The sequence below is a fragment of the Eptatretus burgeri genome, chromosome 14 (genome assembly GCF_056783735.1).
Source record: "Eptatretus burgeri isolate ZD-2024b chromosome 14, Ebu_testis_v1, whole genome shotgun sequence".
Lineage (NCBI taxonomy): Eukaryota > Metazoa > Chordata > Myxini > Myxiniformes > Myxinidae > Eptatretus > Eptatretus burgeri.
This window is the reverse complement of record NC_140974.1, coordinates 72,498,883-72,523,641: the sequence shown is the minus strand read 5'-3', so window position 1 is coordinate 72,523,641 and position 24,759 is coordinate 72,498,883. Positions and strand designations below refer to the sequence as shown.

Below are 24,759 nucleotides of genomic sequence, written 5' to 3'. Positions count from 1 at the left end.
CACGGGTGGGCCTTTCGGCTTCACCACGATCGTGCCAATCGGCCACCCGTGTGGGATAGGGTTGTTCGCCAAACTCGACCTTCCTATGTACCCACGCGGAGGGTAGACCGGGCGATCGCACCTCGCCGCAGGTCGACTCTGGACACGGGCCGCTTAAGCGATCCGTTCCGTACTATCGGGATAACCGAGCGGTGTTATCATCAGCCTCGACGGTTCCGATTAATTATCGGGCATATTAAGCCCACTACCAACCCTTTACGTGAAGCAAGATGGAGATTCAATTAAAGAAAAGACGAAGCGAAACGGGAAAACAGTTCAACATGATGCACATTTATTCCGCGGCACAAGGAGAGCACACATATACAGCCAAACAGAATGCACATATATCAAATGCTACAAAAGAAACAATACAATGCAGATCTACAACCGACTACGCATACACACAGCAACACTTACACAGTTTTACTTCACCAGACTGGCGCCACACACACACACGTTTACACAGAAACAAAAGAAAAGGGCCACCCTCAAAGACAAGGGGGCAGATGGGGCCTGTGGGCCAATATTTGTGCGGGACCTGTAAGAGCGGTCAGGTCTGCGAGACCGGGTGGATCCTACCCGTGTCTTTGTGATGAGCTGCAAATGTGGCAGCACGGCGGTGCCCCGACTTCGTGCTCCTTCGCGGGTTTCGTTGGCGCTGCTTGGAGTGGGGTGGGAACGGGGCCCCCTTTTCGCACTATCTCAGCACGGGGGAAAAAGGTGGGGGGGGGAATTGTTGATGCTCTGGGGAAAGAGGATAGCTGGCTTGCTTGGGTCCCGTGACGAGCGATTCCACCGCGACCTCGTCGCCGACTTCCTTGCCTCGGACCCGAGCTCCTCGGTCTCTTCCCCAATTCTCCTCAGCCGACTGCAGCAAACCATCTGTACGCCCTCGCCTCCCGACTCCACTCCGCGCTCCAACCCGACTCTGCTCAAAACACTCTCCGCTCTTCTGAGGCCGACTCTGCCCAAACCGACTCTGCCGAGACCGACTCGACCCAAACCGACTCAACTTTTTGCCACTCTCCGCTCTTCTAAAACCGCCTCGACCCAGATTCGCCCCACGCTCGGCGCTTTATAGGCCGGCAGGAGAACCCATATGCAAATTTCTGGATCAGAACGAGCTTGGGGGTGGAGCCACGCTTGCCCATTGGACGGAGGAAAAGGGGGCCTGAATCTCCCCTGATCCTAGAATTTGCATATCTCGATTCTACACCGACGCGCCTGGAGGCGGGGCCAAACCGCCCCGCGCTTGCTGATTGGATGGATCAGAAGTGGGCGTGTAGCATTCCTGATCCAAATTCTCCTCGGAAAGGCCGCATTTTGCACTCGCTGCTCAGCGCGCGTCCCATACGAGCCCAGGACAGCCTGACGCTCGGTGCTCCCAGGTGGTGCGGGAATGGCCGCAGAAGGAGAGAGGTGAAGGTGGTGGAGGGTTTATGGTGGTGGTTGATGGCCATGGTGCCGTTTGGAATGGCGGTGATGCGATGTTTGCGGGAGCGAGTTGTGAAGGTAAAGATCGTGGCTGTTGGCGTTGTTGTTGTTGTGAAGCGGCGTTGTGGTTGGTGGTTGTTGTGTGATGGCGGTTGAGACATGGTTGGTTCAAAATAAAGATAGAACAGAAAAACGACTATCTCAAAGCGTCGCAGCCCGAATGAATCACATTTATTCCCTCTAAACAACGGGTTTGGGCTAACTACACATGTACTTACAGAGATATCTCACCTACGGGACCTGAATGGTGGTTTGCGAATTTCCACAACCGTAACACTATATATATATATATATATATATATATATATATATATATATATATATATATATATATATATATATATATAATGTACACATTTACATATATATATATATATATATATATATATATATATATATAATGTACACATATACATATATATATATATATATATATATATATATATATATATAATATACACATATACATGTACATATATACATATATATATATATATATATATATATATATATATATATATATATATATACATACATCGACATGTACATATATATATATATATATATACATAGACATGTATATATATATATATATATATATATATATATATATATATATATATATATATATATATATATATATATATATACATATACATATAAATATATACATATACATCCATATATATATATATATATATATATATATATATATATATGTATGTATGTATACAGGGTGTCCCAAAAGTCACCTCGGGATTTTGAAATTAAATAACATTTCTGTTTTTGAATAATTTATGATTATTTTTATACCAAAGGAAAATTTACAAAATGGAGATAAATTTGCTTTATTTATGAAAAATGATGCAGCTTAGATGTCTTCCATTTTCAGCTTCGCAGAGTCGGACTCTTTCGACAGCATTTTCCATAACAGTGGACAATAACTCTGGCTGCAGCCCTCGAATTTCTGCACAGATGTTGTCCTTGAGCTGCTGAATTGTATGGGACTTACTGATGTATGCACGCTTCTTCAGCTAATCAAAAAAAAATAATCGGGAGGCGTCAAATCAGGCGAACGTGATGGCCAAGAAATTCCTAAGTTTCGCAAAATTATTCGGTGTCCCTGCTCTTTGGGTGAGAATAATTGATCGATGAAATTTAAAAAAAAATTCCACGATTTTGGTTCTTTGTTGTGTCTTGTGCCGTCGACATTGTGCGCGGCCAGAGCGCACGGAGACCGCGTGCATGAGGTCTGCGATAAAAGGACAAGCGCCATTTTGCCACACGGCGTGGTTCGAGCTGGGAGTTCGAATCCGTGGACATCCGCTTGTTACGAGCGACATTCGTGCTTTTGACGCTGTCCTCTCGTCCACAAGACATCACTAAGTACTCCGTCTTGTCTTGCATGCATGCTGTTTGTCTTTGTCTGCACGTGTTGTATAAGGCATATTTCGGTAGCGACCCCCTCGAAACCTGTAGACCATGGTTCCCTCGTTAAGAATGGGTTGAGGATTGTTAATAAAACCATTGTCGTGAATTTTGCTTGTGTTGTAATCCCCGCTGTTCCCCAATAAATCTGGTTAATTCGTATGAAGTTGCCGCCATGGATTAATTTGTGTCGCGTCGAGGAACGATCGGCATATAAATATGCCAATTTTATATTGCCAATTTTATATGCCAATTTTATATGCCAATCGATCCGTTCGATTGGCATATAAAACCAAAATGGTTACAGACTGGCAGAAAACGATCGGCATCTGACACAACCAGTCTGTAACCAGGGGTTATATTTCCCCAACTGACAAGGTACAAGGATTGCGTTGGTATCGCGATTGAAGGCGCGTGACCCGAGGCCTGTGCTGAGCCAGCCGGCGTTATAAACCCCGGAGACGGTGGTGGTGAGGGTGGCGCCTTGGACTGGGTGAGAATCCCACCACCCCGGATCCGCAACAATATATATATATAATAGTAGTTGTCGTTTCTAAGATTATTACGATTATCTCATTAAATACTGTGAGTACACTTTTTGAATGACCCTGAACACTGGGGATGGAGACATGAGAAGACAATGAACAAATAAACATTTGGGATTCGAACCTCAGGTCAGAGCAACACGGAGGAAGTCATACTCAGATGGGAGCATCAAAAAAAATTAACTGTTATTCTAAATGCTTATAATAAACGATTTTCCACTACTTTCAATAGCTTATATGACCTGTGCAATACTCTATATCGTAATACAGGTGGTCTTGTTAATGGAGCCAAGGATAAATGTATCGATTTATCGACCGATTGTTGAGCTGAGTCGGGCAGGCCAGACGGTGAGAGCCACGGCACTAAGAGAAAGAAAGGTGTGCAGTGGGGGTGAGGAGACCTCTACTTGGTATAATGAAAAGTAAGGTAGGTCACCAAATGGATTGCGCTCCTGTACGGGTGCACAGTGAGCCTTTCAACAAGGGCAAAGGTGAGCTCAGAAAACAGAACTCTGATGCGGTAGCCAAGATCGCTGGGTGAGCATTTAGAGATTCCCACTGCTAATCCAAATATATAATACGAGTGTTAACGTCGATTTGAGAATTCTCAGAGTAAAAGTTGAAGATCTGAGCAAAATAATAATAATAATAATAATAATAATAATAATAATAATAATAATAATACCAGTTTTGATCTGAAATTTGAGATACCGTCTATTGAGTCCGCTCCATGGATTCACATGTGTATGAATACGGTATGTTTCGTGTTTTGTGTGTGAATGCATGTTTTAATGTGTTGATGTTAGGGTTGGTGTATGTCAATGCTCATCAATACATCATTGGAAAATAAACATTTCAAACCTGAACAACCTTTTTAGTGAATAAATGACAACAGAGTTGAGTACTTCGTGGGAACACTTTGAGCAACCTGAATCAAGAGGCAAATTTATTACATTATGTACATCGGTGGAGTAGCTCGAAAGGGAAACCTGGAGTTCGCAGAGGTCCTTTGGGAGTCTGACGTGAGAGCAGCTCCGGAAAATTTTCTGACCGAGGATCGAATTGAGAGCACATGGAGCTCGTACTTGTGTTTGCTGAAGAAAATGTCACCAGCACGACCTCCCAAATGTTATCTTATTTTATTATTTTATTTACAACAAAGCATGGCAGACTTCCTCATTCCACATATGGATTTACATTTGCATATAATTATGCCCACCTTTCCCTGGATACCAACTACTTATGGTATAATAATGTATGCCATTGTCTTCTGAGAGAGAAAATAACATTTCAAGTGGCTGACAATACATCAGGACGAATAACTTGTTGTGGACGAAGGTTTCGAAATATGTTACCGTACATTTTTCGAGTCAATGTACATATTGTAGAGAGTGTGGATTATTGCAAAGGGCACTCATGCTCACCTGTCTTACAATTGAGCAGAAGTAATTGTTGAATGGAACAGTTATGATATTGTGCAACTGCAATTAATTTAGAACGGTTATGCAGGCTTCAAAACACGCACACACACAAACACAACCGAAGAGTTCACGTTGCTCAAAAGTCCCCTGTGCATTAATATCAGCGATACATTCCAAAAGAGATATGTAGTAGTGAAAAGGTCTTGAGATTAGTCACTTGAAAGAATGGATTGGGCAACTAAAGACTTCACTGAATGTATCACCCCAACGAGGATATCATGAAACATTTACACAGCATGCTTCTTGTAAGATGTGAATTGAAAATTTGTGGCCTCCCATTGCATTCTTAAGTCAGCACCTCACAAAGCTCTCTGAGGCTTCATTAAGGGTTAGAACTTTGATGAACGTGGTGTCCTGGGAGGTCCCAAAGATGCTCTAATGGATTAAATTCTGGGCTCTGTGCTGATCACTTCATCACTTAAATCGTTTCCTCATAAGGTGCTCGATGACAAGTCTGGCACTATCATAATGGAGCATTTTGTTGGATTTGAGTCAACTCCGGGCCATATTACGCACTAGTGAAGAATCTCAACAGGATGCCATGCCATGCCATGCCAATGTATTGTGCAGGAACTGTTAGGAGAACAACAATGGAGGCCACTCTCATCCCTCCTACCAACCTCTTCAAAATGAACCCACTTGACAATAGATGGCAAAATTTGAGAAAATGTGGATATTTAAAGTGCTGAAGGCAAATGGTGTTAATTTATGGCATACAAGCTATTTAGGGGTATTGAGGGGTGCTGAACTCAAATCTGATGTATACCAAGCTCAAAAATGGCCGATAATGCCTTAAAATTGAGAAATCCAAGTTGGCCACCAACGACGGGCTGAAATGTATTTATGTTCATATCTTTTTGACTAAACAAGGTAGAAACTTGAATGAAATGTTCCTTTGGAAGTTTTTCATATATGCGGAATCGAATGCCATATTCAGTTTTGATATAAAATGTGAAGAAACTGATTCAAGATGAATAATTCGTCGACCAGATAAGATCTACAAAGCAGGTTGACATATCGTCGACCGAGATATTAACAGGGTCCAACTACACTTTTTTAAAGTTTGAGAAAAATGAAATCAAAAATTCAAAGTGGAATTGCCGCTATCTCATAACATTTTATTTTCATATCGTGTGCTACATAACAGGTACATATAAAGGTTACATAAAATAATCTTACTTAGTTTTCTCTGTTACCCTTCTACATGGACTTCTTCTAAATTTGAATGAAATGTCAGATAGACCCTGTTAATTCTCGGTCGACGATATGCCAATACATTTGCCTCTTTTTACGAAGTCATACAACTTTCCAAGTGCAAGCAAAACACTATCAAAGTGGACAGGAACATTCTACAAAGGCTCATAACAGCTTATAGAGCAGGGCGTGGTGTAAACCTAGAAAACATCCTCAAGCATGAACTCATGACCGTCCCACTATCTTTGGCCACAACTAGTGGAAGTCTACATTCCACCAACAAGTCTGTGTTAGCAAACATACTGACGCAACAAGTCCAAACTCCTGCAAATGTTACACTCGATGAACCCAGCTGCCTGCTCATTGATGGCCAAGCACTCGTGATGGCACTTGGAAAGCCACCCGACATTGGAACGTTTGGTGACTATGCCAACACATTTGCTAACAATGTGTTGAAGATGGGAGCAAAATACCAGAGGATCGACGTAGTCTTCGACAGGTATCAAGGCGAATCAATCAAAGCAGGTACCAGGACCAAACACAAGCAGCACCACCGACCGGTACGTCGTCAAATAGACAACGAGCTATCAGTTCCTCTCCCATCAGACTGCTCTAGCTTTATGGCACTCGAGGAAAATAAAGCAGGTCTCGCTTTACTACTTTCAAACCATCTGATTGAACACAGCCTGAGAGATGGACCAGTGATTGTAGTAGCAGGGGGGTTCGCCAAAGCGACCACTGTCAAGTCATCTGATCCAGATCTCGAAGTCTCCTCTCTGAGGGCTGACCACGAAGAAGCTGATACCCGGCTGATTTTGCACTGCATCCATGCTGATATGGAAACGATAGTTGTGTCAGTATGTGATACAGATGTGCTTCTTCTACTTCTAGCACACTATGACAGAATGAAATGTACACGTCTCTACATGAAAGCTGGGATGTCGAAGACTCCAAAGTATTTCCCAGTACATGAAATTCGCATGTTGCTATCTGCTGGTCAAGTGGACACACTACTTGCCTTCCATGCCTTAACCGGCTGTGATAGTGTGTCTCAGTTCAGTTGCCACGGAAAGAAAACAGCCTGACAGGTGTTCCAGCAACATCATACTGATCTGATTGGCCTAGGCAAGGGCCCTCTCACTGAAAACAAAGCTATATCAACAGAGAAATTCATCTGTAAGATATATGGCATGCCCGAGTTCGATGCATGCAACAAAGCACGACTCAAGTTGTTTTGTATTGGTCGTGCACAAGAGACTCTGCCACCAACCTCAGATGCAGCAAAGTTTCACATCATGTGTTCACACTATCAAGCAAGTATCTGGAACCAAGTACACTCACCATATCCTGCTCTTCCTCCAGTGACCGAAATGGGATGGATGCACCTGGACGGTCAGTTAGTGCCACGGCTACTCTCTCTGCCACCTATCCCGAAAGCATGCAGGGAGATCACCTCATGTGGTTGTATGAAGGGGTGCCTCAGCCAACGCTGCAGTTAAATTCGCATGGAATGCATCGAGGCATGCAACTGCAGGAAACTTGACGACAATTGCCAGAACAGTCATGATGACCAGGAATAAGTTCATGTGTGCACATCTACCTGTACACACAATGAAGGACTGTATATAACGCAACTTGGCGACAACTGCCGGAACAGTCATGATGACCGGAAACAAGTTCTTCTGTGCACATCTACCTGTACACACAATGAAGGACTGTATATAACGCTCTGACAGCAAATATGATAAACTCATGCAATTCATGCACAATTAAATCCAAAATTCTTGTCATTGTTCTCGTGTTACAAATAAACAAATTGCTTGTCAAATGTTGGTTTACGTCGAAGCGCGTCAGTGTTATTTGGGGGTACCTTACTTTGCGAAGCCAAAATGGGTATTGCATCCCTAATATGTTTCCTGCTAACATTTAAATCATATGTAGTGCCTCTGGGCTTTAAAAAATGGGTGGTCTGCGTTCCTGGTGGGGAGGGAGAGGGATGGGGCTTGTGGATCTTATCTGGTGGACGAATTATTCATCTTCAAAAAAGACAATTTTTGCAATAAATATGACTTTCAATCAGTTTCTTCACATTTTGTATCAAAACTGAATATGGCATTGGATTCTCCATATATGAAAAATTTCCAAAGGAACATTTCATTCAAGTTTCTACCTTGTTTAGTCAAAAAGATATGAACATAAATACATTTCAGCCCGTCGTTGGCAGCCATCTTGGATCTCTCAATTTTAAGGCATTATCGGCCATTTTTGAGCTTGCTATACGTCAGATTTGAGTTCAGCACCCCCTCAATACCCCTAAGTACCTTGTTTGCCATAAATCAACACCATTTGCCTTCGGGATTAAGATTTTTGGAAAATTGACCTAGTCTACAATATTGCATTGTTCAAAATGTTGTTCTTTAGCCTCTCCAGGCTCTGCTAGGTTTGATAATTATTGAATACGTGAAATGTATTTATCGGCGAATGATTTTAGATCTGGCGATCACATCAAAGTGATGTCAATACCACTCAAGACAGTTTCCATGGCATCAGTGGATCAATTGCAGAGTTCATCTGGTCTTCTAGACTTGAAAACAAACTTATTCAACCTGTTTCTCACGATATGATCCACTATCACAACCCCGATTATCTTTAGCAATGGATAACGACTCAATGAGTTTATGTTGACGAGGGGATCTGATGGATAACAACTCAACGAGTCTATGTTGACAAGGGGATCTGAAAAGAGATGATTACGAGGGAATCTGATATAGACATTGAAGTTAATGAAGGGTATAAGTAAGTGTCTAAGACAAAATAAGTGTCGAGGTTTTTCAGCAGAATGGACAATGACAGGGCCAATGGTCATAGTCTGAGAGTAAAGAATAGGCGAGTTACAGAACGGTATTTAGGCAAGAGTCATTCACTGAAATAGTAGTTAATGTATGAAATAGTCTCCATGAAAAGGTAGTGGCAACAGTAACAGGAGATCGTGTTAAAATGGAATTATATCTAGGTACTTCGAAGCATTGGGAATAAAGGGGTACATGGATATTGTCAGGAATGGTTGGTAGCTGAGGTATGGAAGTGTGGTTGCATACTTGTGTAATGATTATGATGTCTATGGGTAAGGTCTTGTCAAAAGGTGAATGAGCTGCTTGTGTTTGTTCCTTCCTCATTTTTCAACGGTCTTCCCCCCCCCCAGCCCCCCATGACACAAATAATTTATTTGCACATACAGCAGAGATAAAGCACCCTGGTGATGTTTATGCCTGTACCACTGTTCTCATCCCCATTCATCCATCCAAAATCTCCCCGAAAACCACCACCACATCCACCCCCCGAGTGAATGCAAGTCAATAAACTGATAGATTGAGTGAATATTATGTCATGGAAAATTTTTACACTCGATGATTTCTAATGGATTGATTAAATGTGCCATGGTATTTACATTTTGATTTTATGAACCAGACCTATGTATCTGTAATGGTACTGAACGTATGTATGTATATATATATATATATATATATATATATATATATATATATATATATATATATATATATATATATATATCAAGTGCCATCGAGTGGAGATGTAGGCCAAAATGTGTGAAGCGTGATGAAACGCTCCCACCCGATCTCAAACGGACGTGGATCCCGTACATATGCTGACCAAAGCCTTCTGGGTTTTTTTTTGAACTTTCCATCAACAAGGACACTGTCTGGAGCATCATCACTGAAAATCTTGAAATGCGCAAGGTGTGTGGAAAGATGGTCCCCAAGCTGTTGTCCAAGGACCAGAAACAGCAAAGAGTCACTGTCTGTCAAGACATTATCGAGCGCCTCGAGGACGATCCAGACCTGCTCGGGAGAGTCATTACTGGCGATGAATCGTGGATATTCGAATACGATCCCGAGACCAAACGGCAGAGTCGTCAGTGGAAAAGTCCAGCATCACCAAGACCAAAGAGAGCAAGGATGTCAAAGTCGAAGCTCAAGGTGATGCTCATCGCGTTTTTTGACATCAAGGGCATCATCCACTTCGGGTTTCTACCACAGTGTCAAACAGTGAACCAATACGTGAACAAGCAGGCGCCTCATGATATCAGTCCAGGACAAGAGGAGGAGAGACCTGTGGGAGAACAACACAATGCCTGGGTGCTCCATCATGACAATGCCGTTGCTCACCGTGCATCTGATGGAGAGGTGGAGAGAGGTGGAGTTTCTGGTGGAGAGGAAGGTGCCAACTCTGGAGCAACCCCCGTATTCACCAGACTTGGCCCCTTGTGATTTTTTCCTGTTCCCCAAGCTCAAGGGGGTGATCAAGGGGACCTGATTTCCTGATGTGGAGGCCATCAAAAGGGCCGTGACGACGGAGCTCCGGAGGATTCCAGAAGAAGCCTTTCGGGGGTGCATCGAAGCATGGAAAAAAAGAGGATGGACAAGTGTGTGAAACTGGAGGGAAACTATTTTGAAGGGGACAAGCTGTGATTTCAATATATTTTTTGGAATAAAATTTCTGTGAAGTCAGTCCCGTGACTTTTTAGTCGGACCTCGAATATATACATACATACAGACATACATACATATATATTGTTGTGAATTCGCGCCCGCCGGCGTGCGAACGGCCGCGTCACTCCAATCGCGACCGCATCGCCCACCGGACGGACAATTCAGTCGTGACCCTCTTGGAACAACGCCGGGAGCTAGTCACGGGTGGGGGGTTAACCCCACCACGACCGTGCCAATTGCCCACCCGCGCAGGATAGGGTTGCTCGCCAAATTCGATCTACCTAAGTACCTGCGCGGATGGTCGACCGGGCGATCGTACCACGCCACAGGCCGACTCCGGACACGAACCGCTTAAGCGGTCCGTTCCGTGCTACAGTGATAACCGAGCGGTGTTATCGTCGGCCTCGACGGTTCCGATTATTTACCGGGCGTTTTGCACCCACTACGAACCCTTTACGTGAAGCAGGATGGAGGGTCAATAAAGAAAAGACGAAGCGAAACAGGAAAACAGTTCACACAAAGCACATTTATTACGCGACACACGGAAAGCACACATATACAGCCAAACAGTCAAAATGCACATATAGCAATCAAAACAAAAGCAACGACAACGCAGAGTTACTACCGACTACGCGCACACACGGCAACACTTATACAGTTCTACTTTACAGACGGCGCCAACACACATTTACTCAAAAGCAAAGGAAAGAAGCCACCCTCATAGACAAGGGGGCAGACGGGCCTGGAGGCCAATATGCGCGCGTGACCTAAAGGAGCGGGCGGCCAGGCCCGCGAGACCGGGGGGTCCTACCCCCGTCCTCGTGACGCGTTGGCGGACAAGCCGCAGATGTGGCCGCGTGGCTGTGCCCCAACTCCGTGCTCCTTGGTGGGTTTCGTTGGCACGAAGTTTGGAATGGAGTGGGAACGGGGCCCCCTTGTTGCACTGTCTCAGCGCAGGGGAAAGGGGGAATTGTTGATGCCCTGGGGGAGGGAGAATGGCTGGCTGCCTTGGGTCCCGCGACGAGCGATCCCACACCGCGACCTCGTCGCCGACCGCCGTCCTTCTCGCCTCGGACCCGAGCTCCTTGCCTCTTCCCGCAACTCTTCTCAGCCGACTCCAGAACCCAACTCGATGACACTCCGATGACTTCGCCACCCGACTCGACTCTTCCTGCCACACCGATCACTTCACCTCACTCTTTCTGCCACACCGATGACTCGACTCACTCTTTCTGCCCTGATTCACCTTGCGCTCGCCATTTTATAGGCTGACAGGAGCAGCTAATATGCAAATATCCGGATCAGGATGACCTCGGGGGCGGAGCCACGCTCGCCAATTGGTCGGAGGAAAGGGGACGTGAATCTCCCCTGATCCTAGAATTTGCATATATCGATTTCCTGCAGACGCGCCTGGAGGCGGGGCCAAGCCGCTCCACGCTTGCTAATTGGACGGAGCAAAAGTGGGCGTGTAGTGTTCCTGATCCGAATTTTCCTCGGAAAGGCCGCTATTTGCGCTCGCGGCTCGGTGCGTATCGCTGAACGGGCCCAAGACAGCCCGATGCTCAGTGTTCACAGGTGGTGCGGGAATGGCCGTAGAAGGAGAGAGGTGAAGGTGGTGGAGGGTTTTCGGTGGTGGTTTGATGGTTATGGTGCCGTTTGGGATTGGCGGTGATGCGATGATGTGAGATTGAGTTGTGAAGGTAAAGGTCGTGGCTGTTGGTGTTGTTGTTGTTGTTGTCCGAGGGTTGGAGCGTGGTTGCAGTTGGTGACGATGGCTGGCGTGGTTGTTGTTGTGTGATGGTGGTTGAGACGTGGTTGGTTCAAAATAAAGAGAGAACAGAAAAACGGCTATCTCAAAGCGTCGCAGCCCGGATGAATCACATAAATTCCCTCTGTATAACGGGTTTGGGGCTAACTACACATGTACTTACAGAGATATCTCACCTACGGGACCTGAATGGTGGTTTGCGAATTTCCACAGCCATAACACTACCCTCTCCCCTTTTGACAGACTCGCCCCGAGTCGTCAAATTCTCGTGTGCCATCATGTGTAGTTCTCCCCTAGTATGTATATATATATATATATATTTATATATATATATATATATATATATATATATATATATATATATATATATATATATATTCATATATATGTATACTGTTACGGATTTCAGAATCCGGTCTGATGAATGCATCCACACATCCAGGTCCTCAGACAGTTATTTCCTTAAATGCATGTTCAGATTAGCCCCATCCCCATGTCTAATGGGATCTTAAATGTGATGCATTGAGAAGGGTAAAAGATAGATCCCCTCTCTTATGGGAAGCTTTTTTTTCTTTACGACAGACACGTTTACACACATGTCTTTCGCGAGCGCCGGCGCTCGCCTTATTTTTCCTCAGCAACGTTTATGCACATATTTCTTTCGCGAGCGCCGACGCCCGCATTTTTTTTGAACGCATGGGTTTTCATGGTAACGGTGCACAAGTGCGGCAGGATGAGCTTGGGGGGACTCTGCGCCCACCGAGACGGGCCGCAGATATAAAAAAGAATTGGAGGTCCGTTCTAGAGAGAAAGAAAGCCAGAGAAGAGAGAGAAAGAAAGCGAGTGTGTAAGCACACGAGGGAAAGAAAAAAGGAGAAAAGAAAGCGAGAGTTGAAGCGCATGAGGGAAGAAGCGAGCCAGAGAGGAAGCGCGCACGAGAGGAAGCGTGTAAGCGAGGAAGCGAGGGAGTGAGCGTCTGACCAGCGCCAACGAGACAATTCGTCCTTTCCAGTGCTTGATCGAGCGTTTGGTGCGCGTGTGGGTGTGAGCAGCGCCGACAATGAGTGAGGCACGGGTCGGTCACAATGTGTGAAGCGCGGGTCAGTCACCAATGGACAGTGTGGGTCACTGGACGTCACCAGTTTCATGAAGTGTGAGGAGCTGCCCGTGTCGCAGCACCAGGGTTTAAACCCGCGACAGACGATCTCGGTGCCCCCCAGATGTCGACTGGCATTCAAGGCTGTTGGCGAGTGGGTGTACGGCAAGGCTGGGTGCTGGCGTCTGTGTTTAATTGTAAGTCTACCCCCGATAAGCATCTGCTCTCTCATGAGCCGAAACGATGGAGGCGGTTTATTCATCTATAACCCAAACATGGCGGTTCTAATCGCTCTACCGCAAACGGGACGAGGAAGGTGGCACGAGTCGCTTTTCACTGAGTTGATGATGTTTATTTGTTTTTATTATTAACCAGAAATAACAAGACTCGGCAAGAAGAGGGATCCGGGGCGATTCGACGGGATGGTGTGGGATCGGGCGTGAGGAAAACACAGACAATTCCAATGAATATGTAGATCTCAAACCCTCTAAGGCGCCAAGTACACACACACACACACACACACACACACACACACACACACACACACACACACACACACACACACACACACACACACACACACACAAACACACACACAACGTAGCCACTTCTGGTGGTCAGGCTGGACCGTGGTGTGGACGCAACCGTCCCTGGACTGGCGTCGGACGAGCTAGCCCCGCTCTCGTCAGGGGGGCAGGAGAAACCGCGGTGCTGTCGACCTCCTGGTCTTGGCCCAAGTCCGCCCACAGCCGCCAGGGAACCAGTTCTGGTGCCAAATTGCGAGCAGGAGAGGGAGGCAGGTCCGCCCGCCGTTCGACCCCGTACTCCGAGTCAGCAGAACCCCAGAGCCAACCAAGGTGAGGCACGAGGCTCAGCAAGGCTCCAAGACACGATGAAGAACACGATCGAATCAGCACAACAACAAGTATGCTCTCCGCGCAACAGCCTCCACACCAAAAAAACATGATCTTTTTGTCCCGATCTTCTTCCTCTTCCTTTTCGACCCCGAACAGAACCTTTTTATCCTCCCGTCCTCGTCACTTCCAATCGAGCCGTTTTATTGGCCCACCGCCGTCGCCTTCCGCCAATCTTGATCACGGGGCGGAGCCATCCGCAGCCCTGTCCTGTGACGTCACGGCCAGCCTCCAGGGACTACGAAAAGGGGTTTACGCAGACACACTTACCCTATCCCGTGTCCCTATCTAATTACGTGACAATTATCATTTCCCCCTTGAAGAAATGAACATTTACTAGACAACTTATCACCACTGAATTACTACTTATTACATCGAGATCCTGGTAAACTCGAACAGCATGGCATACCTAATTAAACATCCTAATTACCCTTTGAATGCATACCCCCCCCTCAAACGTAACAAAATATATATATATATATATATATATATATATATATATATATATATATATTATATAAGACATTCAATTTGTTAACAAACATGAACACAACAAACCTGAAAAAGTATCACTAACTCACCTTGCAAGGCATTTCCAAAAACAGGTGGGAATAGAAGTTAACACACAGGAAAATGAAGCAGTAACAAATACAGCCCCAACAAATGCAAAAAAAGACAAAAGAAATATGTAAAAATAAATATTAACAAATATACTATATACCAACAACTGGGAGAATGAAAAAAAGAGCAGGAAAATGCAAAATAAAAAATTGGACTGAGTTGGGATCGACAAAGAAGGCTCATTGGAATGGCTAAGAAGAGGTCAGCTCATCTGGGATGGAGAACGAATAATAATAAATGCCCAAGATCAAGAACACTGCACTAATGGATGTTAAAATATGGCAGGACCGAAGAAGATGGACAACTGCAGGTTCTCCAAGACAGAAACAGAAATTACGAGTCACCTACTTTCAGGATGCAAAATACTATTATCAGAACAACTTCACACACAACAGCACAACAAAGTATACAAAGTGATTCATTGGCATATCTGGAAAAAATATCAACATCCCAGTTCCCAGTTCCAGTTCCAGAAAACTCATGGAAACACGAACCAAGAACAATCATTGAAAATAATGATGTCATGCTCACGTAAAACATGATGATCCCATCCAGCATGAACATCGAAAACAAAGCCTTGCGACTGGACATCGTTCTCAGGAACAATAAGGAAAAGACAGTGTTTCTGATTGAGATATCATTACCCAGTGATTTTGGCTGCAATCATGCAGAAATCAAGAAAATGTCCAAATACCAGGAGTTATATATCATATATATATATATATATATATATATATATATATATATATATATATATATATATATATATATATATATATATATATATATATATATATTATGTAGACACAACTTTTTCCATAAAGATGTTACTCACAAGTAATTGATATGGTTTATTGAATAGTGTACACATACAACAATTCCAACAATGGCAACACACACACACACACACACACACACACACACACACACACACACACACACACACACACACACACACACACACACACACACACACACACACACACACAAACACTGCAGTACAAAAGTAATGCATCTCATTGTATTTCTTCTGACCCATTCAAAAGCAGCAAATTTGTTCCTGAAACTACTATTTCCTGACGTTCTATCCCAAATGGCACTGCAATTGGTCATGTGACAACACAACATACCTAATATGGCAGCTGCTTTGAAGTATGCGTGCGAAGCAGAGAGCTGGGGTTAAACTTTAACCTGCAGAGACTGTACACTGTACATCCATTCATCTGTATCTGAAACAATGTGTGTGGTCACTCTACCATTGATGTCAGCATAGTTCGATGGTGAGCAAAGCATTTTTAAAGAGCGGAGAACCCGACCTCAAAGAAAAGGCATTCACCAGCACTTCAACTGTGACAGTGACACCAGAACACAAGCGTCGATTGAATGACTTCATTCAGAACGATCAACACATCACTGCACAAGGTTTTTGTGAAGCAGCAGATATCGCAAAGCCAGCGCACTCAAACATTCTTGAGAATCTTGAGTATTCTGAGGTCTGTGCTTGGAAAGGTGTTTCATGACGAATGATGTCCACAAAGACAATTTGAAGGCAATCTGTTCTGAATTCTTCGAACATTTTAAAGCTAAATGTTTGAAATTTCTCTCACACATAATCACAGAAGATGAGACATGGGTGCTCCATTTCCAACCAGACACAGCGTCAATCACTGACATAGATAGCATCATAGACGATCACCGGGAAAGAAGTTCAATACTCAACCCTCAGCCAGAAAAGTGATGATCACTGTGTTCTGGGGACAGGGGAGGTGTTCTCTTTATCGACTTTATGCCATTGCATGCCACAATAAACTCTGATGTGTACATTGAAACATTAAAGAAACTGAAACGATGGATGCACACATCGAGCCCACACCAGGGCATGTCCGACCAAGATACTGCTCTCGCACGACATTGCCAGGCCACACAACAGCCTATACACCACCGAGGCAACTACAGAGTTTACAGAACACCTGACCCCATGCAGTGTTTAAGTGAATAATTAAATTCAAATAAAATAATGACTTTGTGGGTCGTATTAAAAAAAAAATCCAGAAGTTTACCACCATGGAAACAGTCTTTTACCCCACCCCCATTTAACATGTCCAAGTACTGCAATGCAAAAGTGGAGGTTTTTGGAAGCAGAAAGAAAGCGATTTGTGTTATACAGTGTAGAAATATACAATTAAATTTAAATAAAATTAAGATTGTAAAGTTTGCATAAAAAAATTAATTCCAGAAGCTTACCACCATTGATGCAGTGTCTATTACACCACCTTATTTAACACATTACATTAGTACTTCATGCCTGTTGTTTGTGTCCTTAATGATGTCCTTAAAAACAGTAAGTTTCCTGGTTGGAATTGCTTTTCAATTTTTCTCAATTGCCAGCCAGGCAGAGAGAGTAAAAAATTTTTTAACTCACTCCTCTCTGTGCATATGTGATCAGGAAGAATTCAGAGCCAAAGTACTGTTAAACAACAGGTTATTTTTCCGACTTATGTTCAAAATAAAACATCCAATTGAAATGAAGTTGTTCCTCAATCATAAACTGACATTTATGTACGGATGGACAGAAGTGAACCAATTGCTTAACCCCACTTTTCGCTTCGTGTGCGCGGGGTAAAAACATCCTTTGGATGCCCCCAACGAAAATACAGCCCAAATCTTGTAGCTTCGGACTACTGTCTCTGCGGCTGATGAAATGACGCATTGAGTGGACACTACTTTAAAGAAAACAATGACATTAAAGACGTTGTCCTTAACTTGGCTAACCATGTGTGACAAGATGTACATCGTGCAGGTAAACATTTTCTTGTTCAACAGTGGCAAATGTGTATTGATGGTGATGGGGACTACGATGAAAAATAACCAGGTATTCAAACAAGCAATTTCCAAGGAATTTTCATAAAATTTGAGGTGATATTTAACCAGAAATAAAAGAGGCATTACTTTTGTATCGACCTTCATGTATATGTATGTATGCACACACAAAAGCACACACAAACCTTTTTATACAATTGCATTGTGGAATTCATAATTGGTTCAAACCTGTCAAGAAATTCACGGAAGGAAAGGCGAACAGCATAACCATGGAGACGTTGCTTTGCCATTGCTACCACAGCAAGTGCCTGCAGCTGGGCGCAGACAACTTCAGGGTCAAAGATGGAAGGCACTGCATTTCGGTTGGGATTTACGCAGAACAGGAAGTGAGATGTGCACCGCTGTAGCCTCGATTGGATGTCCTCCAAGGAATGCTGAGAAATAATGTCAAACAAGTGACCTAGTCGACAATCTCAGGAGATTGTGAATGGTTTCTGGAATGTTAAATTATGATATTAATCTGCTGGAACAAAAGACATTTATAAAATATGCAAACATGCTCAAAATCAATTTCAGGATTTCCATTGAAACACTTTAGAGGGCCATCTACAAAAGGTGTCAACGTAAATGGAGAAATACATAAAACGGAATTTAATTTCTTAATCTATGTATGAACGTCCAAACATAAACATGACATGTATTTTCCACAAAATGTGCTCCACGAATCCACAAATATGTATTTCAATTCTGGTGGGTTAATGAAGGTATCATTTTTCTTTTGAACATTACTCGTACAGTGTAGCATTTATTAAGATTGTAAAAAGCATACAATTTTGTAACAACAGTGATCTCACAATGCTAGTTATGGTGGAATTGGTCGAAAACAAATTTGGTTGGTCGAGACGATGTACGATTTTGCCAAGTACTGCAAAACTAATATATTGTTATGTTTGTGGGGTAGATGGAGGAATTTCATAGTAAAGGTAGGATTGTATAGTGTAGCATGATCCATGGACGAGCAGGAGACATCTCAATGAAATTTAAACATGAAAACCGTCAGCTTAAGATTTCTACGTGTCACCGCATGGAGGGGGGGGCAGTGCTGTGTTAATTAGGTCGGGATTAAGGCTAATTTCTCCCAGTATGTGATTGCCCCCTGTGAACTTTTCCTATGTTTTTGCATTTACAAAAGCGGCGATAAAAGAATCACGCTTTCAACAACAACAACAACAACAACAACAACAACAACAACAACAGGGCCGAACATTTCCCCGCAGGTAAGAAACCCCGTCTTCTCGGCTTCGGGCCAATAGGCCACACCCCAAGGCTTAGGATTGGTCGTTGTGATGTGAGAGAAAGGGGACATGTTCATGAGAGAGGAGATAATTGGGTGAGGTATGCGATGGAGATGGAAGGCTCTCACTCGCTGTCTACTTCTCGACACACCGAAGAAGGTTGCACAATTCCCGCATTCATGCTGATGTGAATTTGTGTGCTGGAACAGGACGCTAGCCATTACTGTTCGGCTGAGTCACAAAGTGTTCGTTTCTGAGGAGAGCAGAAGAGAAGACAAGCGCGCCTCGTGGCCTTATCTTGGGGCCTCAGAAATCGTCCCGTCGTATGGTCAAGGAGAAAGGCAGCGACCTGAGTGGACCTGGTGTAAGAGACGAGCGGGGTCGGCACATTTGTTCGTGAGAAGAAACTGTACGAAGGGTTGTGGGCCCTTAACGAAGGAGGGCCACCCGCGTGAATTACCACAAACGTTTCCCGCCCAGAGAGCGGCCTGGCACCATTTTGGGTGTGGTTTCCCATGCAGGACGACGCAGCTCGATCCCCAAGCTCCTCAAAGATCATCTCTGGACACCCAGCTAAGTGCCAGAATAAAAGAAGGGATTTTCTTTCATTTTATCTTTCCCCTTGTCTGTTTTTGTAACTGTGTGGACACGTCTCAACTTTAGGCATTAAATTGAGTTCACGTTTTATCACGTCACGCTTTGATTTGTTTCCATTATAAATATTTCATTTCTGTTCATTAAACCCCTATTTATTAAAGATTGATTGTGTCTGCCTCTTTGTTGTGGGTTTGAGTGTAAATCCATGTGCCTCCGTCTGCTATGCGTCCTTGCCGCCCTCCATCCCGCACGCGCCAAAATCTTCAAGGAAACTCAGCTGTTTGCATCCAAGGTAGACCTGTTCGACTATCCATCCAGGTTAGTCTTAACCCAACATGGACACAACAACATCCTTGGATGTGCAAACAAAGCGATTTGTGCTCCACAGTGTTCAAATGTGTAATTAAATTGAAATAAAATAATTTCTGGTGGTGGTATCCTGCGTCGGAGTGGCGACCCGTCCAGGATTGTGCCCAATAGCAAAGGAGACTGCTTAGGCAGCACCAACGCTCTGCACAGAGTATGGTCCCGATGAATGGATGGATGGATGGATGGAATTCATGCGAGTGACTCCTTGTCACAATTCTTTTCCTGCTCTCATTTTTTCCAATCTCACATGTGTTGTGTAAAAGGTGCATCATTCTAAAAACAACCCATGGATATCAATTATCAACACTAATCTCATCACCACCGATACGTGGCAGTACCATTGAATAGTAAACCCCTTAAGACTGAAGAGCTTGTGCAAACGACAAAAATACAACACAGAAGCAAAACATTCTTTTCTTGCCTTGCCTGGTTTGGAAAGGGAACAGCACATAATAATTAACAAATTAATTTTTTGCAACAACTTTGCAGCAAAAGAATGGGGTGCTTGATGTCATTCTTGAAGGTGAAACAACTCATCAGGAAGCCACACGAGGTATGGGATGGTTAATTTTCGCTGCATTTTTAGTACGAGGGATTGGCAAATTTAGGTTTTCATTCATTCGTTGTCGTCTCAATTCAAAGGAGGAATAAACTGGTTGTGGAAGAGCTTTACCACTACAAATTATTTAAAGGTGGCAGGTATTTGTAATTTGTTCAAGGTACTGAATATGGCTCACTTACTCTTCACAAAAGATACCGTGGTATATTTGATGTACGTTAAATAAAGTTCACCGAAAGGAAATGCTCGGTTTATTGTCCATCTGAGGGACGGTGCGTTTTGTGATGCTATGCCCGTCGTATGAAGCACCGATCTGACAGTTTACGATCAAGTCGGGAATCGAACCCAGATGAGATAGGGAGCATACATACCTTTGGGCTGTCGGAATACTGTAGATTTTGTCGATGACAGATTCGGATTTCTACAGATTCGGATAAGTACAGATTCAGACATTTAATACAGATCTAGACGATTACAGATTCGGATAAGTACAGATTCAGACTAATACAGATCAAGACTATAACAGATTCAGATTCATACAGATTCAGAATAATACAGATCAAGACTATTACAGATTCAGATTCATACAGATTCAGAATAATACAGATCAAGACTATTACAGATTCAGATTCATATCGATTCAGAATAATACAGATCAAGACTATTACAGATTCAGATTCATACCGATCAGAATAATACAGATAAAGACTATTACAGATTCAGATTCATACAGATTCAGAATAATACAGATCAAGACAATTACAGATTCAGATTCATACAGATTCAGACAAATACAGATCAAAACTATTACAGATTCAGAATACTACAGATCTAGACTATTACAGATTCAGATTCATACCGATCAGAATAATACAGATAAAGACTATTACAGATTCAGATTCATACAGATTCAGAATAATACAGATCAAGACAATTACAGATTCAGATTCATACAGATTCAGACAAATACAGATCAAAACTATTACAGATTCAGAATACTACAGATCTAGACTATTACAGATTCGGATTAATGCAGATTCAGAATAATACAGATCTAGACTATTACAGCTTTGGATTTATACAGATTCAGACGAAAACAGATCTCGACGATTACAGATTCGGATTAATACAGATTCAGACAAACACAGATTCAGACAAATACAGATCAAAACTATTAGAGATTCAGAATATAACAGATCTAGACTATTACAGATTCGGATTAATGCAGATTCAGACAAATACAGATTCAGACAAATACAGATTCAGACAAATACAGATCAAAACTATTACAGATTCAGAATACTACAGATCTAGACTATTACAGATTCAGATTAATACAGATTCAGACTAATACAGATCTAGACTATTACAGATTTGGATTAATGCAGATTCAGACAAATACAGATCAAGACTATTACAGATTCAGATTAATACAGATTCAGACAAATACAGATCAAGACTATTACAGATTAAGAATAATAGAGATTCAGACAAATACAGCTCAAGACTATTTCAGATTCGGATTAATACAGATTCAGAATAATACAGATCAAGACTATGACAGATTCAGATTCATACAGATTCAGACAAATACAGATCAAGACTATAACAGATTCGGATGAATATAGATTCAGACCATTCCAGATCTAGACTACTACACATTTGGATTAATACAGATTCAGAGAAATACAGATCAAGACTATTACAGATTCAGATTCATACAGATTCAGACAAATTCCGATCTAGACTATTACAGATTCAGATTAATACAGATTCAGACAAATACAGATCAAGACTATTACAGATTTGGATTAATACAGATTCAGACTGATACAGATCAGGACTATTACAGATTCAGACTTATACAGATCTGGACTATTGCAGATTCGGATTAATACAGATTCAGACTATTCCAGATCTAGACGATTACAGATTCGGATTAATACAGATTCAGACAAATACAGATCAAGACTATTACAGATTTGGATTAATACAGATTCAGAATAATACAGATCTCGACGATTGCAGATTTGGATTCATACAGATTCAGACAAATACAGATCAAGACTATTACAGATTCAGATTCATACATATTCAGAATAATACAGATCAAGACTATTACAGATTCAGATTCATACAGATTCAGAATAATACAGATCAAGAGTATTACAGATTCAGATTCATACAGATTCAGAATAATACAGATCAAGACTATTACAGATTCAGATTCATACAGATTCAGGCAAATACAGATTCAGATTCATACAGATTCAGAATAATACAGATCAAGACTATTACAAATTCAGGTTCATACAGATTCAGACAAATACAGATCAAAACTATTACAGATTCAGAATACTACAGATCTAGACTATTACAGATTCGGATTAATGCAGATTCAGAATTATACAGATCTAGACTATTACAGATTTGTATTTATACAGACTCAGACAAATACAGTTCTCGACTATTACAGATTCGGATTAATACAGATTCAGACAAATACAGATCAAAACTATTACAGATTCAGAATACTACAGATCTAGACTATTACAGATTCGGATTAATGCAGATTCAGACAAATACAGATCAAGACTATTACAGATTCAGATTCATACAGATTCAGACAAATACAGATCAAAACTCTTACAGATGCAGAATGCTACAGATCTAGACTATTACAGATTCAGATTAATACAGATCAAGACTACTACAGATTCAGATTAATACAGATTCAGACAAATACAGATCAAGACTATTACAGATTCAGATTAATACAGATTCAGACTAATACAGATAAAGACTATTACAGATTCAGATTAATACAGATTCAGACAAATACAGATCAAGACTATTACAGATTCGGATTAATGCAGATTCAGAATAATACAGATCTAGACTATTACAGATTCAGATTCATACAGATTCAGACAAATACAGATCAAAACTATTACAGATTCAGAATACTACAGATCTAGACTATTACAGATTCGGATTAATGCAGATTCAGACAAATACAGATCAAGACTATTACAGATTCAGATTAATACAGATTCAGACAAATACAGATCAAGACTATTACAGATTCAGAATAATACAGATCAAGACAATTACAGATTCAGATTCATACAGATCAAAACTATTACAGATTCAGAATACTACAGATCTAGACTATTACAGATTCGGATTAATGCAGATTCAGACAAATACAGATCAAGACTATTACAGATTCAGATTAATACAGATTCAGACAAATACAGATCAAGACTATTACAGATTCAGAATAATACAGATCTAAATGATTACAGATTTGGATTTATACAGATTCAGACAAATACAGATCTAGACTATTACAGATTCGAATTAATACAGATCTAAATGATTACAGATTTGGATTTATACAGATTCAGAATAATAAGGATCTAGACTATTACAGATTCAGATTAATACAGATTCAGATTAATACAGATTCAGACTTCTACATATCTAGACTATTACAGATTCGGATTAATACAGATTCAGACTTATACAGATCAAGACTATTACAGATTCGGATTAATACAGATTCAGAATAATACAGATCAAGACTATTACAGATTCGGATTAATACAGATTCAGACTTATACAGATCAAGACTATTACAGATTCAGATTAATACAGATCAAGACTATTACAGATTCAGATTAATACAGATCAAGACTATTACAGATTCGGATTAATACAGATTCAGACTTATACAGATCAAGACTATTACAGATTCGGATTAATACAGATTCAGACAAATACAGATCAAAACTATTACAGATTCAGAATACTACAGATCTAGACTATTACAGATTCAAATTAATGCAGATTCAGAATACTACAGATCTAGACTATTACAGATTCGGATTAATACAGATGCAGACAAATACAGATCAAGACTATTACAGATTCAGAATAATACAGATCTAAATGATTACAGATTTGGATTTATACAGATTCAGACTATGACAGATCTAGACTATTACAGATTCGGATTAATACAG

At 41.9% G+C, this 24,759-nt stretch overlaps 1 protein-coding gene across 2 annotated transcripts in view; it reads right to left on the bottom strand.

The window, feature by feature from the left end:
- LOC147013595 (unconventional myosin-XVI-like) overlaps nt 1-24,759 on the bottom strand; it is a 216,530-nt gene that overhangs the window by 102,565 nt on the left and 89,206 nt on the right. For both annotated transcript variants that reach the window (XM_085855525.1, XM_085855524.1), the window contains exon 26: nt 18,140-18,345. In XM_085855525.1, the coding sequence (XP_085711651.1) occupies nt 18,140-18,345 (206 nt within the window). The remainder of the gene's footprint in view (nt 1-18,139; nt 18,346-24,759) is intronic.